This window comes from Ruditapes philippinarum, unplaced genomic scaffold, assembly GCF_026571515.1.
Source record: "Ruditapes philippinarum isolate M1 unplaced genomic scaffold, ASM2657151v2 ctg8166_1_1_1_1, whole genome shotgun sequence".
NCBI lineage: Eukaryota > Metazoa > Mollusca > Bivalvia > Venerida > Veneridae > Ruditapes > Ruditapes philippinarum.
Window position 1 is genome coordinate 1 of NW_026853485.1, and position 19,923 is coordinate 19,923.

The 19,923-nt window shown below is 30.0% G+C and overlaps 1 protein-coding gene across 2 annotated transcripts; it reads left to right on the forward strand.

Moving 5' to 3' along the window:
* Window positions 1-649: 649 nt before the first annotated feature.
* On the forward strand, window positions 650-17,497 carry LOC132737010 (fibroblast growth factor receptor 1-like). Of its 2 annotated transcripts, none has more exons than XM_060724238.1 (14): window positions 650-834; window positions 1,454-1,489; window positions 2,267-2,338; window positions 3,351-3,502; window positions 4,138-4,261; window positions 7,127-7,314; window positions 8,091-8,235; window positions 8,836-8,871; window positions 9,640-9,711; window positions 10,779-10,930; window positions 11,590-11,713; window positions 14,263-14,450; window positions 15,393-15,537; window positions 17,160-17,497. In XM_060724238.1, the coding sequence occupies exons 1-14, from the start codon at window positions 789-791 to the stop codon at window positions 17,183-17,185; spliced, it is 1,506 nt and encodes a 501-aa protein (XP_060580221.1). In that variant the 5' UTR covers window positions 650-788; the 3' UTR covers window positions 17,186-17,497. The 2 variants fall into 2 exon arrangements, with proteins under 2 accessions (XP_060580221.1, XP_060580222.1); XM_060724239.1 differs by having other exon boundaries at window positions 650-825.
* The last annotated feature ends 2,426 nt before the right edge of the window (window positions 17,498-19,923 follow it).

Consider the following 19,923-nt stretch of genomic DNA (forward strand, 5'->3'; position numbering starts at 1 on the left):
ACAATGTATTAATTATGCAATCGATTGAAATATTGGTACATAAAGTCAGTCGTTTACAAATCATGATTGTTAATATTGTTTTAAAAAAAGCGTAAATAAAGCGTCCTACTCCATTTGTAATGACCTATTACTTTTAATGTATAATTATGTTAATAAAACAATTAAAAAAATAATAAAAAAATAAATAAAACAATTAAAGTAAAAACTGGCACGCCACCTCATGACCTAATGTGTCGGTGTAAAGTAAAACTCAACCAAACAAAGAAAAGACACACAAAAAACTGAAACTATGTTTTTACTGAAATGCTTGTTAGGTGATTAATATACCGACAACTTCTGAACCACTGGTCTCCACTAAATATTCATACAGAATGATATAAACATTTTATGTTTTGAATAAGCAGATTCAACTTCAATTTTGTATGTGTTCCCACGGATTTGTTTTGAGACAATAAGTCGCAAAGCTTATAAAAATGGAAGCAAACAAGTTAGAACTGTTATTTGCTAGATTGTTATTTGTTTACACTCTTGCATATTGCTTATAATGAGTGTTTTTAATACATGATAACATTAAGAAACTTAGGTAATACAATTATTTATATTATTATAAAACGGAACTGCAGATTTATTTAGATAATGCTTTCACATATTTTATTAACTCATATTTTTTCTTGCTATAGTCTTCTGAATTTAAAAGAGCAAATGACGACCCTCAACACCTAATTATACGTAATGTGACAAAGAAAGATGAAGGTTGGTATACATGTCTAGCTGTGAACAGCGCTGGAATGAATTCTAGAAGCGCCTGGCTGACTGTTCTGAATGGTAACATTGGTATTACTTTTCTTTTACTAGAGCAGTATTTGATATTTTTGTGAAAAAAAAGAATTGAACATAATTGCTGTTTTATAGATTGTTACTAAAATTACATCAAATGACAAATTATAATTAAACCGTATCTCTACTGCAAAAGCGATGTCCCAAATACCTGGGAATGCTTATTGAATATTTACGATATCAAATAAGAATATAATAAATTTATTCCCAGGTATTAGGGACATCACTTTGCGGTATAGATACTGTTTAATTATAATTTGTCATCTGATGTTATTTCGTTTATAATTAACTGCTGACACTTTTGTATTGAGTAGTAAAGTTTCCATTTTTGCAACCCTCGAACAATCAATGTAAGGAATATCAATATTTTTATTAAAAGCTATTAAGTCATCGGTGTAGAACCTAGTCGGACTGTACAGCTCTGAATGATGATGCTGCTCTGTACTGGCGAAAAAGGCTACAATTCTTCCGGTTAGAACAGGATAATGAATAAAACAAGCTTATTGAGACTATATTAAGATGCTTTTCTTAATTTGTTTTGCATATTATATCGAGCAGAAGTCTAAAAAATGATTTCCGACATGTAATGTTCAATTTTCCTATTTGTTTATTTTAGAGACAGAATTTGAGGAGCTAAAGGAAACAGACAAAAGTTCGTACAATCGCTGTCACAGATAAACATAATATTAAAATTCTGCAGTTAACATGCAAGTTGTGCTGCCGTGCTAGTCCTAGTTTTTGTATATTTAGAATTATCTTCTGTCCCTAATGCTTATCTGAACTGCATATTTTACATTTTTGATATGCTTTATTCTGTTTAAAGCACTTGTACTTTTATAACTCTCAATATTGAAATGTAAGCAATGACCTAACTTGAAACTGTACTTCTTCAATCATTTCCCCACTCATTTGCATCTGCAATGACAGTTTCAAAATAAACAATCATTTTGTTTTGTTCACAGTATCGTCTGGGGTATCTTTACCGCACAGATCGTCAATAATAAAGTTTCATTAAAAGTCACTTACAAATGAAGCATGTACCGCCCTAACTAATTCGTAGGAAGTGAATTAAAATGCATTTGAAGCACTCTTTCCGAAGTGCAGTATATATTAAGCAAAAGTTTAGATATTGTTGGTACTACAGAGAAATGTAGACTGAACGGAATTTGATTCAGTGACGTATAAACTCGTAGCCTGTATATATTTTATATAGTTTTGTTTCTTCCTTTTACTGCAAGTTTTTGATGTTCACGTGTTCGTTAAGCTGTAGTCGTTTTTAAGTATTCTGGCCTATTTTGAATTAGAGTTTTATGTAAAGAACATCTTGCAAATAATTTATAGATAATCTAATAAGAAACTCACCTTAATTATTTAATACAAATAAAATTAAGATATGATTATGGCAAATGAAAGATTTCATTGTTTGTAGATGAATTTAATACAATAGATTGGTACGATTGTCAAGACGGAGTTGACGATAAAGAATTTGACGACCTAAAAGGTTAGTTAAGCATGCTCTAAATATTTGAATCTTTGGCGGAATCTTTGTTGTACATTTTAGGTGCCCGTTCGTGCCTTAAATGGAATGACACTTTGGATCGTCCGTCACCAGTAAGATTTTTAAAGTCGCCAAATGACCTATTCTGTGTTGGTGCGACTTAAGATTCAACCAAAAAAAATCTCTTGATACTTTGACTTAATTATGTGTCCAAATATGTATAATTGGAAATATACAGCAATTGGCTCTGTGTCATAATAAGTTGAATCCTGGTTGCTTGTCATAAGTAGTCATTTCCTAATTGTATGCCATGCAAAGTCAATTTTTAGCTCTCTGATATAATTGGTCAGTTAATGGCTCGCTTACTAAACATATAAAGTAAACATGTCTCATTTTGACCAATATTTATAATTCTGTATCTTTAGTACACTTATTTAAGATATGCTATAAGGCATTTAAATATTTTTTCCTTCTTATATAAAGCTTTGGTAGGTACCTATTTTGTATTTTAAGTTAAACTTAAAACAACTCGAAATGTGCTTAAGATTTAATAAGGTAGTTAAATAAGTGTTAAATAAAGCTTTTATGTACTTTTATTGAACCCTAGATCTATTCACATTGTTATTTCAGACAACTTCTTATATGAATACATTTTTTACTCTTTTTTATATCAGTTTGATTCAATTTGGAACTGTGTGTCTTATTAGTATAAATTTCCTTTGCTAAATTGAGGTTTTGTAGTTTTTGTCTTTGTTTCTGTTTCTTTTATTTTTGAAATACATAAAACGTTTTAGTTTAAAATAAACTTTATAAAAGTACGATTACCATTTGTATAAGGTAAGGAAATCATTGCACTATTTTTGAACAGGTAGACTATATTTAATTGATTAAGTGCTGAGAAAGTGTAAGAAAACGGGGAACAGCACCCAACTCTCCATACATTAGGAACAAAAACATTTTAAGAGTGTATACCAATGAAATTAAAAGCCATGTCTATTCTCCTTTTTGATTAAAAGACCTCCTGATTTTACGAGACGGAGTCATGTTAGATTCCTCACAAAAGCAGTAAACAGCTCTATAGACTTTGACTGCGCTGTCATGGCTTTTCCTGTTGCAGAAATAAATTGGCTGAAGAACGGAATTCCGATGAAAGAGAAAACCGGAAAGGTACTAAGATATGGCTATAAAATGTCAAATGTTAAGGAGCATTAATTTGATAAATGTATAAATATATATTTAAGATTTTTTCTGCATTGAGTAAACCATTTCTTGCTAAACAATGCTTTATTGTATTGCAAATTCATAATTTGAATGTATTGGCAATTTTCATGATAGTTTTGTGATAGTTTCTTTTTGCCACACCCTCGTGTTTTTTTGTGTATGTAAAGGCAACTAAAAGATAGGAACTAATTGGGTTATTGTGTAGTAATTTAAGTTTTCAGTAGTTTAAAAATGAGCTTAGTGAACCATAGGAGAAAAAACAATAGCTGTCAAATTAGTCTGTTTTTGTATAGAACTAAATGTTTACCAAGTGCTTGATTTTCAATGAGGCGATCAGATAAAATTCAACAAGTAAATGATTCAAACCTGTTTTCATGATTATTATCATTATGTTCAACAGCACTTATCTTTATCTAATTAAAAATATTTGCTTAATGTAATACATGACTAACGATATTTAACGGCAATAGATATAAATATTCAGAAAATTTTATTTAGGTTATTTCTAATTTCAGATGTGTTTTTTCCATATTACTTCAAAATAGATTTGATTGACCAGAAATGTCCATATATATTTTCAGTATATATTCAATCGTTACACGCTAACTGTTAAGTATCTAACTAGTGAGGATAATGGCAACTACACATGCGAAGTAAGAAATGAGTATGGTGCTATAAATCGGACTATAACACTAGAAGTACAAAGTAAGTCGTCTCCGTTGATTTATTTCATAATGACATCATGCGTATTATACTCGTTTTCATTTTCGATATCATATAATAACGTCAATCATGCCGAATAATATAGAAAACGTTTTATACTTAAACAGTTTTATCAGGAAACCGGTTGTTAAAAGATGGTTATGAAAAATTTATGAATTTAACATAATCACGGAAAAATTTGTCTGTAATTGAAATAATTTTTACATTTATTAACAGTGCTTATCAACATATACAGAAATGTCTCAGATTTGTTCATAGGTAGATTGATAGGGACAATAGAGAGAGAGACTCAGAGAGTATTGTATACGAATGTTACACCTGCTTGTAGACTCTCAATATTTAAATCTTAGCATATTGCTAAATAATTTTGACTGTATTTATATAGCCCAGGTGTATTAATACTGGCAAGTGAATTATCTACATGAGATGTTATATGGTAGATTTTGAAGAAATATTTACATTAAACTGCGAAAGATTTAATACTATGCAATTATAATATTTTCATTATTTTTCTGTGTAGAATGTAATACCAAGTCATTATAAAATGTACCAGAAATGTTAATGTATGAAATGTTGAGGGACAAAATCAAAAGGGAAAAACGATAAACATAAGCAATTCAGTGATGATAACTTCTCCCTAGTATATTGCCGTAAAATCCGAACATAATATTTAAATCGGAACACAAGATAAATAGTTTGCATTGAAAGAGTTAAGCCGTATTAGGGAGTCATATGTAAATGTAGTTAATCCAGGGTGTCTAAAAAGTCAAATATCGTAGATGATAAAGGAATTCAAAGATAACTATAAATCCAGACACAAAATGAGGAAAAAGTGTTTCTGATAAGTTAGCTATACAATTTAAAGGGTAAATAAATGCTGATGTTTTTAGATGATGCTTGTGGATGAATAAAAATAGAATCAAGACATAAAAAGATTAGAATACCTTAACGTTTTTTTTTTGTAAGTTTGTGAAATATTTTAATTAAAATATCAATTATGCCGTAATTTAAATTATGTGTGACAAAACGTAGTGTGTGTAAAAATATATTTTGTTATTTTCAATCATTATTTCCACAGTATTACATTGTATACTAAACACAAAAGATTATTAAACTTTTTGATACATGTTTCTATTAACTAAACATAATATTAATATTTTGAATATAATACATAAAAAGGTTGTGTTTTCACGTTTCTAATATACTTAATAAATAGCAAAGTAATTACATTCATTTGTTATGTTGGTCACAACAGACTGAGGTATTAAAAATAGGCTTTAACGTCTTCATCCAATGCATTGTCTTTCAACAGATGATACATTTCAAGTTCTCTAAAATAAAAATGTCTTACACTGTACCACAAAGAATAACTGTATGTGTAACACCTTATCAAGAGAATTTCTTTTTATATGTAGTTTGATGGCCTTAAGGGGATATCAAATGAAAATGATTCGTTGTCTTCATTCATAATTATACCTCTTTTTTGTTAAAGCTTTAATATTAAACCACAGGAACCCGAAATTCTATCCAAAACAAAAAAAATAACGATTTAAAAAATCCCATATATATACTATAAAAATCACAAGGAAGGCAACAACATTTCCCCACCCGTCGCTACATTTACAAAGATATTCGTAAAAACGCCTGGAATTTACTCCCGAGCACACTAAATCAATAAAGCACATTAAGATCTATCAGAAACAGAACTTACTCTTACCAACTATCCAACTTTTACGCCAATTGAATGAATTTTTCAATGCTCTTCTCCCATAGTTCAAGTGATAAACTCCGTCATACATGTTATTGACCGGTCTTTGTAGACCCCGAAATTCTATTCTATCCAAAACAAAAAAAATGATTTAAATAAAAATCCCATAAATATAAGAGTAGTATACAATATGGGAATTTTATTTACATCTTTATTTATTTTTGTTTTGGATAGAATTTCGGGATAAACAAAGATCGGTCAATAACGGTATGACGGAGTTTATCGCTTGAACTGGCAATGGAACCGACGATGGGAGAAGAGCAGTGATATATTCATTCAATTGGCGTAAAAGTTAGATAATTGGTAAGAGTAAGTTGTGTTTCTGGTGGATTTTAATGTGCTTTATTGATTAAGTGTAATCGGAAGTAAATTCCAGGCGTTTTTACGAATATTACTTGTAAATGTAGCGGTGGGTGGGGAAATGTTGTTGCCTTCCTTGTGTTTTTATAGCATATATATAGTATTTTTTTAAATCATTATTTTTTGTTTTGGATAGAATTTCGGGTTCCTGTGATTAAACATGTAATTGGTGAGACTGATGTATATTCATTTTTGTTAGATTCATATTAAAATTTTGTTAACCGTCAAGTTTATAATACCAACGTTTGAAAATATTTTTGGACGATAAGGCAAATAGTCAAACAATTTGATAACATTAATAAAGTGTGTATTAATTAGAATATAAACAACGAATTAAACAAGCTTACTAAAAGAATCAAATTCCAGACTGGAAAGAAACTGACATGACAAAAATTGTGGAAACTTGGAATATCGTTTTAATTATACATTTAGTTATGTGAAATCTTTATCTTGATGGGATCAAGTTTAAGACTAGTTATTTAAAAACTTTATTATAATTGTGACCATTTTACTCTTGTTGTTTCGATATCAGCCTTTTTCTGGTATAGAAGCAATAAATCGACGAAAAAGAAATTAATATTTTGGATTTATATGAAAATACAACAGATGACCGTTGGATTCTAGAATTTTGGTTTCATCTAAGTAAATATATGTCTTAATCATTAAAATTTTGTATTGTACAGTTGTAAATATTCTATTTTTATTTTTGTTGCTTACAGAGGAATATGGCTCTGCCCCAATTATGGAAGATATTAGTAATCAGACGGTACTAACTGGCACCAACGTAACGTTTTCCTGCCGAATAGTGATGAGTGATTCTCAGCCACTGTTGCAATGGCTTCGTCATTTCAAGAAAAATGATTCCTATGTTAATGAGAAAGGGGAGCCATATGTGAAGACTTTCAAGGTTAATTTGCGTTTTCTTACCTCGCTAAAAATTCGTGTCATCAATAAATTATCTAAACTATTATCTTTAAAAACAAAGGGTCATTTATATTGACAATAGTATTGTGAGAATGCAATGCATTAATCATGCAACCGATTGACATATATACATAAAGCAAATAGTGCTTGGAAATATGGGGTTATATCAAACTTGTTTTGCATAAAAATTAATTAAAATTCCTATCCAATTGTTATAAATTATTAATAATTTACAATGATGGATAGGATAAATAATTAACAATTTCCACTTTTTTGCAACTAATTAATTAATATTCGTTATTTACTTATTAGTGCTGTGGATTAAAAAGACTGACGACCTACATTAGTTCTCAAATTACAAAGGAAATAATTTATAATTGTCTAGTTGCAAGCAGATGCAACTGTCATGATGCATGTGTTTCCACCAAAGTAGTTTTAGACTATTTAGATTTATATTTATTTGAGTTACATTATATTGAACTTTTTTAACAAGTAGAAGTCATAAAGCTAATACATATAAAGGCAAACAAATTAGATCTGCGGTTTGGTAGATTTTTATTTGTGAAGAGTCTTGATGATTACTTGTAATGCGGGACTATAATATATTTCAAAATTTAAAACCTACCAAGGTTAAACAATTATGTAATAAACTTTACAATGATGGAAAATAAGGAAAATAAAGATGAATTTACACAATGTTTCCACTTACTTTTTGCAACTAATTAATGTTTTATTATATTCCGTTATGTTCCGTTATAGTCTTCTGGATTTAAAAGTACTATTGACGACCCTCAACATCTAGTTCTGCAAAATGTGACAAAGGAAGATGAAGGCTGGTATACATGTCTAGTTGCGAACACCGTTGGTACGAATTACAGAAGCGCTTGGCTGACTGTTCTGAATGGTAACATTTGTATTACTTTCCTTTTACTGGAGAAGTATTTGCAGTTTCTGGGAAAAAAATAATTGAACATAGTTGCTGTTTTATAGATTGTTACTAAAATTACATCAAATTGCAAATTATAATTAAACACAAAAGCGATGTCGCTAATACCTGGGAATGAATTTAACATCTTCTTATTTAATATTTAAGATATTATATAAAATTAATTCCCAGGTAGTATGGATATCGCTTTGCGGTATAGTTACTATTGATTTGATGTAATTTTGTTTATAATAAACTACTGAGACTTTTGTATTGAGTAGCAAAGGTTCCATTTTGCAGCCCTCGAACAATCAATGTAAGGAATATCAATATTTTTATTAAAATGCATGAAGTCATCGGTGTAGAGCCTAGTCGGACCGTGCAGCTCTAAATGATGACGCTGCTCTATACTGGCAAAAGGCTACAATTATTCCGGTTAGAACTGGATAATGAATAAAACAAGCTTATTGAGACTAGATTAAGATGCAATTCTAAATCTGCAGTGCAAATTATATCGAGCAGAATTCTAAAAATGATTTCCGACATGTAATTTTCAATTTTCCTATTTGTTAATTTTAGAGACAGAATTTGAGGGGCTAAAGGAAACAGACAAAGGTTCGTACACTCGATGTCACAGATAAACATAATATTTAGATTCTGTAGTTAATAATCAAATTCATTGGTGCACGTGGTGCTGCCGTGCTTATTGTATATTTAGAACTATCTTCTGTTTCTAATGCTTATCTGAACTGCATATTTTACATTTTTGATATGCTTTATTCAGTTTAAAGCAATTGTGCTTTAATAACTCTCAATATTGAAATGTAAGCAATGATCTTACTTGAAACTGCAATTCGTCAATCCTTCCCCCACTCATTTGCATCTGCAATGACGGTTTAAAAGTAAGCAATGATTTTGTGTTGTTCACAGTATCGTCTGGGGTATCTTTACCGTACAGATGATAAAGTTTCATTAAATGTCACTTAGCATGCACCGACCTAACTAATTCGTATGATGGACGTGAATTGAAATGCATTTGGAACACTCTTTCTGATTTGCAGTATATTTTAAGCAAAAGTTTAGATATTGTTGATACTACAGAGAAATGTATACTGATCAGGATTTGATTTAGTGACGTATAAACTCGTAGCATCTGCTTGTATATTTTTATTTAGTTTTGTTTCTTTCTATACTACTAGTTTTTAATGTTCACGTGTCAGCTGAAGTATTTTTAAGTATATTGTCCTCTTTTGAATTAGAGTTTATGTAAAGAACATCTTGCAAATTCTTTACAGATAATCTAATAACAAAATAATCTTAATTATTTAATACATATATAATTAAGATATGGTTATGGCAAATGACAGATTTCATCGTTTGTAGATGAAGTTAGAACAACAGAATGGTACGATTATCAAGACGAAGTTGACGATACAATATTTGACGACATCAAAGGTTAGCTAAGCATGTTCTAAATATTTAAATCTTTGGCGGAATCTTTGTTGTACTACTCAGGTGCCCGTTCGTGCCTTAAATGATGCACGGAATGGCACCTGAGATCTTACGTCACCAGTAATATTTTTAATAGCCAAATGACCTATTCTGTGTTGGTGCGACTCAACCCAATAAAAATCCTGATACTTTGAATTAATTATGTGTCCAAATATGTGTATTTGGAAATATACAGCAATTGATGGCATGGTTCTGTGTCATAGTAAATTGAATCATTGTTGCTTGTCATAAGAAGTCATTTCTTAGTTGTATGCCATTCAAAGTCAATTTATAGCTCTGTGAAATAATGGTCAGTTAATGGCTCTCATACTACACCTAGGAAGTAAAGATGTCTCATTTTGACCAGTATTTATAATTTTGTATCTTTAGTGCACTTATTTAAGATATGCTTTAAGGCATTCAATTACAATTTTTTCATGCGTTGTAAAGTAATAATAAGCATTCACATAAGGAAATAAAACACCTATTTTAATAGGTAGAGTATATTAAGTTAAAATTAGAAAGGTGAGAAACGGAAATGTACCAATTTTCCATACATAAGCAAGCTAAAACATTTTAAGAATGTATACAATAAATTTTATTTACTTTTATTGAGCCCAAGAGCTATTCACATTGTAATTTCGGAGAACCTGCTTATAGGAATACATATTTTACTCTTTTTATGTCAAATCATTTATTCAGTATGGTAAATGTGTGCCTTAATAGTATTTTTTCCTTTTGCTAAATTGAGCTTTTGTAGTTTTCGTCTTTGTTTCTGTTTTTTTTTTATTTTTGAAATACATTGCGTTTTAGTTAAAAGTATACTTAATAAAAAGAACCATTCACATAAGGAAATAAAAAACATTGCACTATTTTTGAATAGGTAGAGTATATTCAATTGATTATATTATGAGAAAGTGTGAGAAACGGGGAACAGTACCCAATTTTCCATACATAAGAAACAAAAAACATTTTAAGAACTGTATACCAATGAAATTAATAGCCATGCATATACTCCTTTTTGATTAAAGGACCTCCTGAATTTAAGAGACGGAATCATGTTCGATTCCTAGCAAAAGCAGTAAACAGCTCCATAGACGTTGACTGCGATGTCATGGCTTTTCCTGTTGCAGAAATAAATTGGCTGAAGAACGGAATTCCGATGAAAGAGAAAACCGGAAAGGTACTTATATTTGGCTATAAAAATGTCAAATGTTAAGGAGCATTAATTTGATAAATATGTATAAATATATATTGAAGATATGAATATTAGATTTTTTCTGCATGGAGTAAACCATTTCTTGCTAAACGATGCTTTATTGTATTGCAAATTCATAATTTGAATATATTGGCAATTTCAATGATAGTTTTGTGATTGTTTCTTTTTGCCACACCCTCGTGGTTTTTGTGTATGTAAAGGCAACTAAAAGATAGGAACTAATTGGGTTATTGTGTAGTAATTAAAGTTTTCAGTAGTTTAAAAATGAGCTTAGTGAACCATTTTACATAGGAGAAAAAACAATAGCTGTCAAATTCGTCTGTTTTTGTATAGAACTAAATGTTTACCAAGTGCTTGATTTTCAATGAGGCGATCAGATAAAATTCAACAAGTAAATGATTCAAACCTGTTTTCATGATTATTATCATAATGTTCAACAGCAATAATCTTTATCTATTTAAAGAATATTTAGTAAATGTAATACATGACTAACGATATTTAACGGCAATTGATATTTTTATTCAGAAAATTTGATTTAGGTTATTTTTAATTTCAGATGTATTTCTGTCCACATTACTTCAAAATAGATTTGATTGAACATGAATGTCCATCTATATTTTCAGTATATATTCAATCGGTACAATCTAACTGTTAAGTATCTAACTCGTGAGGATAATGGCAACTACACATGCGAAGTAAGAAATGAGTATGGTTCTATTAATCGGACTATAACACTAGAAGTACAGAGTAAGTCGTCTCCGTTGATTTATTTCATAATGACATAATGTTAATTATACTCGTTTTCATTTTTAATATCATATAATAAAGTCAAGCATGCATAATAGGATGGAAAACATTTTTTTACTTATTATAAATTTTATCAGGAAACCGGTAGATAAAAGATTGTAAGAAAAACATAGCCACGGAAAAAATGACTGTAATTGAAATACATTTTTCATTTAAAGGACCTGTATGTTTTGTGATTGATTTTGTTACTGTGTGTATACCACACTTGCAAAAAATTATATATGTATATAATTATGCAAATAAAACAATTTTCAAACATCGAAGAATATGTAAAATTTGTACTGCAAATATGTGTGCACATTATAATTAACCAAATTATTACATGCATTCATTTCTTATTGGAAAATTTGACTGAGAATTTATAGAAAATAAATTTCCAATTACCTCCCTTTATTTACATGAAATGTTAAATTGGGTAATATCTTTATAAATAATGCTTATTGGAACTTACAATATTGACAAATCTTAATTTGAGCATCATATTTATGAAATAAAATCATGAAAAAAATGTGTTACTTACTAACAAAATTCTGGAAACAAAGTGATCCCTCGGAAGCATTAATCACAACAAAATAACATAAGAATTGCAGACTCGGTTTGATTGAGTCTGTACATGAGTGATAATGAATAAGTGCAACATCAATCACGCCCCCTAGCACCGGCTAACTTTTTACGGCTGCCACACGGCACTTGACACCTGCTGTTGTGAAGTACAAAATTCTGGAAACAAAGTGATCCCTCGGAAGCATTAATCACAACAAAATAACATAAGAATTGCAGACTCGGTTTAAGTGTATATCAACATATACAGAAAAGGTCTCAGATTTGTTTATAGTTAAATTGATAGGGACAATAGTGAGAACCGTGTTGCATACGAAACTGTTACATCTTCTTGTAGGCTTTCAGGCTTTAAATCTTAGCACATTGCTAAATGACTTTGACTTTATTTATATAGCCCAGGTGTATTAATACTGACAAGTGAATCATCTACATGAGATGTTAAATAGTAGATTTTGAAGCTATATTTACAGTAAATTGCGAAATATTTTATGCGTATGGAATTGTAATATTTTCATTATTTTTCTGTGTAGATTGTAATACCAAGTCATTATGAAATGTAGCAGAAATGTTAATGTATGAAATGTTGAGGGACAGAAATCAAAAGGGAAAAACGATAAACATAAGTTGTTAGGTGATGATAACTTCTCCCTAGTTTAATGCTGTAAAAATCTGAACATAATATTTCAATCGGAACACAAGATAAATAGTTTGCATTGAAAGAGATAAGACGTATAAGGGAGTCATATGTATATAAATGTAATTTTTCCAGGGTGTTTAATTAGGCAAATATCGTAGATGATAAATCCAGACACAGAATGAGGAAAAAGTGTTTCTGATAAGTTTGCTATACAATTTTAAGGGTATTTTAAATGATGATGTTTTTAGATGATGCTTGTGGATAAATAAAAATAGAATCAAGGCATAAAAAGATTAGGATACATCAACGTTTTTTGTAAGTTTGTGAAATGTTTTCTTCTCAAAATATCAATTATGCCGTAATTTAAATTATGTGTGATAAAAAGTATTGTGTGTTAGAAGATATTTTGTTATTTTCAACAATTATTTCCACAGTATTACATGGTATACTAAACACAGAAGATTATTAAACTTTTTGATACATGTTCCTATTAATTAAACACAATACTGATTTACTGATATTTTAAATATAAAACATAAAATGAAAGGTTGTCACATCTCTTTTATACTTAATAAATTGCAAAGTAATTGCATTGATTTGTTATGTTTTGTTGAACAGACTGTAATTAAATAATAGATTGTAAGATTCATCAAGCATTGGATGTAATTTTTATCTAAATTGATTCATATTTGCTAACCGTCAAGTTTATAATACCAACGTTTGAATACGATAAAGCAAATAGCCAAACAATTTGATAACATTAATTAAGTGTGTATTAATTAGAATATAAACAACAAAATAAGTTAACCAAAAGAATCAAATTCCAGACATGAAAGAAACTGACGTGACAAAAATTGTGGACACTTGTAATATCGTTTTAATTACACATTAAGCTATGTGAAATCTTTATCAGAACCATTGAATTTATATTAATAATGTAACATCAAACATTCTTAAGCATTAAAACACACACAAACACACTCGCACACGCACCAACACGCACGCACACACACACACACACACACATATATATATACACAAACCTTAAAATGACATTTGTATTGAATCTTTGCCGGATCAAGTTTAAGACCATTATTATGTGTGACCATTTTACTCGGGATGTTTCGATATCAGCTATTTTTAATCCAGAAGCAATGAGTCGACGAAAAATAAATTAATAGTTTGGACTTATATGAAAATACAACATATGACCGTGGGATTCTAAAATTTTGGTTTCATCTTAGTAAATGTATATATATATATTGTGAATATTCTACTTTTTTGCTTACAGAGAAATATGGTTTTGCCCCAATTATGGAAGATGTTAGAAATCAGACAGCACTGACTGGAACCAATGTAACTTTCTCCTGCCGAATAGTGTTAAGTGATTCTCAGCCACTGTTGCAATGGCTTCGTCATATTAAGACAAATGATGCCTTTGTTAATGAGAAAGGGGAGCCATATGTGAAGATTTTACAGGTTAAATTGCGTTCTTTCGTCACACCAATATTAAACTCGTGTCATCAATTCATCTAAATTATTATGTTTAAAATAAAAGGGCATTTTTATTGAAAAAAGTAATGTCATATGAGAGAATTCAATGTATTAATTATGCAATCGATTGGTATATTGGGATACACAAGAAAGTCGCTTAGAAATCATGCTTATAACAAAATGTTTAAAAGGCAAAATAATGCTTCCTAGTCCTTTTCCTAATCTGCTATAACCTTTACTTTTAGTCTATTATGCTAGCAAAGCGGTTAAATCAAAACATTTTTATACCGAAAAATTGAAAATATGTATTTGTTTATTTAATGCTGCGTGGTGTTCAAAGTATGCAGACAATGTCTGTACCATGACTAGATTAAAATACAAGCATACAATTATTGATGCAACTCTAATGATGTATAAGTTAACACTAAATTTGTTTTTAAATTAGACAATTGAGATCTACTTTCCCTTCAGTCTGTTATATAATACTGAACCTTTTAACAGGTGGTAGTCGTCAAGCTAATACAAATTAAGGCAAACAAATTCTGTAGTTTGTTCGATTGTTATTTGTGAAGTCTTCTTTATAACTTGTAATGCGGGACCATAATACATTTCCAAAATCGAGATCTACGTAGGTTATACAATTATGTCATAGACAATAAAATGATTTCTAATGGAAAAATATAGATTGATTTACATAATGTTTTCACATATTTTTACAACCTTGTTCTGTTTTATGATATTTTGTCTGTTCTGTCATAGTTTGTTGGATTTGAAATTTAAAACCTACCAAGGTTATACAATTATGTTATAGACTTTACAATGATTGAAAGTAAGAAAAATAAAGATGAATTTACACAATGTTTCCACTTACTTTTTACAAAGTTTAATAATTAATGTTTTATGATACTCCGTTATGTTCCGTTATAGTCTTCTGGATTTAAAAGTACTATTGACGACCCTCAACATCTAGTTCTGCGAAATGTGACAAAGGAAGATGAAGGCTGGTACACATGTCTAGTTGCAAACAACGTTGGTATGAATTACAGAAGCGCTTGGCTGACTGTACTCAGTGGTAACATTTGTATTTCTAAAGTGATGTTTCTGTAAATTCAGAATTGCACATTATTTATTATTACCCCTCACTTTTGTCGTAATGTTAATTTCCCATAGGCCTCTGGGAGTTATTCTTACTGTGAATGCAAGTGTATCACGTGACTAAGAAGTTTGTACTGTTAAATAGGTAACAGTACTTTTTATCACTATAAAACTGGTCATGTGGTCTATTTTCTAAATAAAATGAAATAAAATGGCCGCCATTTTTTTCTCGATTCATTCTTACATTTGACGTTAAACCCCTATAGGACATCAACATTTTCTCTGGAGTAACTATGACACCCATAAAATTTAATTGTTCTCACCTTGGATTGCTTTTCGCATATAAAATATCTTTTTGTTGAATAGTCAAAAAGTAAACATCCGTTTTCAACGGAAGTAATTGCAATGTAAATAATTATGTGTCAAACTGGAGCATGCAGACGATTCAAGCATGCATGAAAGGATTATTTAACGATTTTAATCAGTGTAACGTTACAGATATGGTGGACACACATAGAATAACATCGTTCTTATGTTAAAAAACTATGCGAAGAATATTCTGGAAACAGAAGGATCAGATTTCACAGATCATAACCGTATAAATGGGTTAGTGTTTTGTTTTCTAAATAAAACACAGCTTATCGTATGTTTATGACTAGTAGATGTCATCAATTACTTAAAGAATAAAAGAAAAAGAAAACTTCTTAAGTAGGCCTAAAGTACACTTAAAATTTAAAAGGACAGTTTAGTTGTTGTTACTCTTGGTTTATATTTGTTAGATTTAGTTGACAATTTCAGATCATCACAGTATTTTTGTTAGGGGTAATAAAATAAATAACACATGGGTTTGTGAGTAACAGTAAAAATATCATCCCTCGTAAAAATACGGTTACCCAAGGCGTAGCCGAGGGTTACAGTATTTTCCTCGGGATGATCATTTTACTGTTACCCACAAACCCATGTGTTATTTATATACTGCTGTATAGGTTGTTCTTGCATATCTAATCTTATCAAATAAGGAAATATGAAATGTCTAAGTATTATGGACATTGGTTTGTTTAGATAGGGGTTTGTTATAATTTGTCATTTGATGTCATTCATGATAAAAAATAAACTGCTTAATCTTTTAGATTGACTTGCACATAGTCAATTTTAGGGCTCTCAGTTATCAATTTACAGGTATTAAAATGAGAATTTAATGTAAATTAGTGAACGGTGTAGAGGCTCGCAAGATTGAACAGATGGGAAGGATGACGTTGTTTTATACTGGGGAAAAGTCTACAATTCTTTTGTTAACAACAGGGTGGTGAATAACACAAGCTTATTGACACTACATTGAGATGCATTCGGAAGCTACTATTCATACTAAGTGATATTCTACCGGTCTGTCTTGAAGTTTATAGAAATAATGCCGATTCTAACACGAAATTGATACTTTTTTTCTGATTGATAATTAGTCCTAAAAGTATGGCACTATGTTCTACGAATGTTGAAATGTTTTTGTTACTTGTAAAATCTGCATTGTGTATTATATTAAGCAAAAGTCTGAAAAATGATTCCTTGCAGGTAACCTACAGTTTTCCTATTTTTATTGTTTAGAGACAGAATATGAGGAGCTGAGGTGAACAGACAAAAGTTCGTACATTTGGCGTCACTGATAAACAGTCGAGCAAAGAGTCGAATTCAAAGGTTCATATAATGCTGCCCTTCTACACCAGTCCTCGTAATTGTTTGTATATTTAGTTTAATAATGTGTTTCCATGCTTATCTGAACTGCAGAATTGAATTCACATTCAGTTCTAAAATGTCAAGGCAGTTGTATTCTTTATTACACCTTGTATTGGAGTGCAGGCAAAGACCTGCCTTGAAACTGTATTTCAACAAACATTTTGCACTAATACTGCATCTGGAATGCAATAAAAGTGTATACCTCTTAACAGATTCCATTACTTTGTTATAGAAATCGGGTGGACTTGCATAAAACTATTTTGAACATTATTCTTGCACAGAAATCAGAGGAAACTGGACTTTTTCAAGATTGTTTCCATTCTCTCTGTATCATGTGCAAGTTCAAATCTATACAAGTACAAATGTTGCTGCAATGCAGCAATTGAGAAGCTCCGCGCAAAAAAATGTGCTCATTACAAATACCTTACCAAATTATTCCTACGCACAGGTCATGTTATATTCAGATTAAGTACTATTGTAGATTTTTTCCGAATGTTTTGTAAACCATTTTTTGCATAATTATACTTATCTTATGCACTGTCCATAATTAAAAAGAGGGGGAAAATATTTAATATAAAAATGCTTTCACTGATGCCTACCTGGTAAGGAAAGTAATTCCATTGAATACAAACAAGACTTACAAGACTTGTAAATGTTATGTGACATGACTGTACTGTGTTCTGTTTCAGTAACAGAAGATAGATGATAGAGATATCAAAGTCTGTTATAATTGTAACAAATATACAAATAGTTACAAAAGGGACTAATATTATAATATAGTAATATTACATGCATATTTTTCATGTCAAATTAAAAAAAAAAATGCTTTCTTTCAATACTGAAAGTAGAACACACTCTGGAATGAAAAAATGGGATGAATTTCCAAAAGACCAAATTCAGGATTTTTTTGTTTGTTATACACGCGTTACATGGAAGACTGTTACCTGAGTTTTAGGTAGGTATGAGGAAATTCACTAATATCATATTCGTGCGAGACAAAGATATGAAAGCTATTTGACATTGGTAATATATAAAAAAAACCTATTGTTAATTAATTTTTAGGGAGATCAATATATTTTTTTTGTTGAATTGCTTTAAAACCATTCATAAAAATCATTACACTTCATGTTCAAACTGCAGATCAAAGTTTCTGTTGTTGTCATGATATATATCTATAGCCTATGCTTAAGGTGATTCCGCTTTGTCAGCCATGTTTGTTTTAACTAAAGTCTGTCCAAAGTGTAAGTAGGCCAAAATTCATATAACAACAAAGCTCTTATTGTAAAATGATGAACCATTTGAAAATACACTTCCAGGTTAATATTTTAAGGACAATTATAAACAAAAATAGAAATGATAACAATAAGAATATTTACCTTGAATGTGCTACATTTCTGAAGACCAAAAACATTCTGTTGCAAAGTTTTATGCACATTTCATGAATGGCAAATTCCTTTTAAAAGTCTGTTTTAGTGCCAACAAAAGCTTTTTTTTTGCAGCAAATACAAAAATCTTTCAAAACTTAACTCCAAATAAATCAGTATTTCATGTCCTTCTAAGCACATGGCCTCCATTATTTTTTGTAAAAAAGTAGTGCAAGAAAACAATCATCATTTTTATAGCCTTATGAACTACAATTAAAATGAAAACACAATCAAACTTTAAAATCTAACCTTTTTATGTGTAACAGTGAAGTGTGTCTGTTTGTCATGTACACAAGAAATAGGTAAATGATGTTTATTTTCATGGTACTACTTTTTTACACATGTCATGGAGGCCATGTTTTTTCAAGGTCAGATAAACTACTTTCCTAAGATTTATGTTTTTTAAAGTTTTTTGTATTTTCTGCAAAAAATAGCATTTCTTTGCACTTAAATAGACTTTAAACTGGATTTTGCCATTCATTAAATATGCATAAAGATTTGCAACAGAATGTTTTTGGTCTTCAGAAATGTAGCCCATTCAATGTAAATTTCTTATTGTTATCATTTTTATTTTTGTTTAAAATAATCTTTAAAACATAGAATTGGAAGTGTACTTGCAAATGGTTTATCATATAACAATGTGAGCTTTCTTGTTATATGAATTTTGGCCTACTTTCACTTTGCACAGACTTTGTGAAAACAGCTTGGCTGAAAAAGCGGAATTACCTTAATGAGGGTCCATCCGCTCGTAAGGCTACAAAATGCAGCTTTCGCTGGCGAGTACGGACCCCCGAACATGTCACCAGTCATACCATTATCACAAAGTGGTATGCTGTACCAATGACGCTAATGAAATGTAACTTTATATACTAAAGTTTAATTATTTCAAAACAACCAATATATCAACATGTTATTATTAAACATTTAATTTCATAAATATGAATTAAAAATAATAATCAAAAGCAAAATTGTTAAAATCTTTTGCCTGAAATCTTCTTTATATTGACAAATTCAATCACTAATAGTATACTTGATATGCTGTGTGTAAATGTATTTCAAAGTGTAACAAATTATAATTTTATGTACTACTAAAAAAGAACAAATTTATAACCTAAGTGCCAAAAATCAAAACATTTATAGCTATTTATAGCTTTCGAATTTATGTAACAGCAGAACTGCTTTCCGGTTCTCATTCATTGATATGACATGCT

Excerpts from the sequence above, each read along its gene's own strand:
- LOC132737010 (XM_060724238.1), top strand. The coding sequence starts at position 789 with ATGAATTCTAGAAGCGCCTGGCTGACTGTTCTGAATGGTAACATTG. Across the intron at positions 11,714-14,262 it reads TATAACACTAGAAGTACAGA|AGAAATATGGTTTTGCCCCA; the intron begins GTAAGTCGTCTC and ends TTTTGCTTACAG. Across the intron at positions 15,538-17,159 it reads TTGGCTGACTGTACTCAGTG|AGACAGAATATGAGGAGCTG; the intron begins GTAACATTTGTA and ends TTTATTGTTTAG.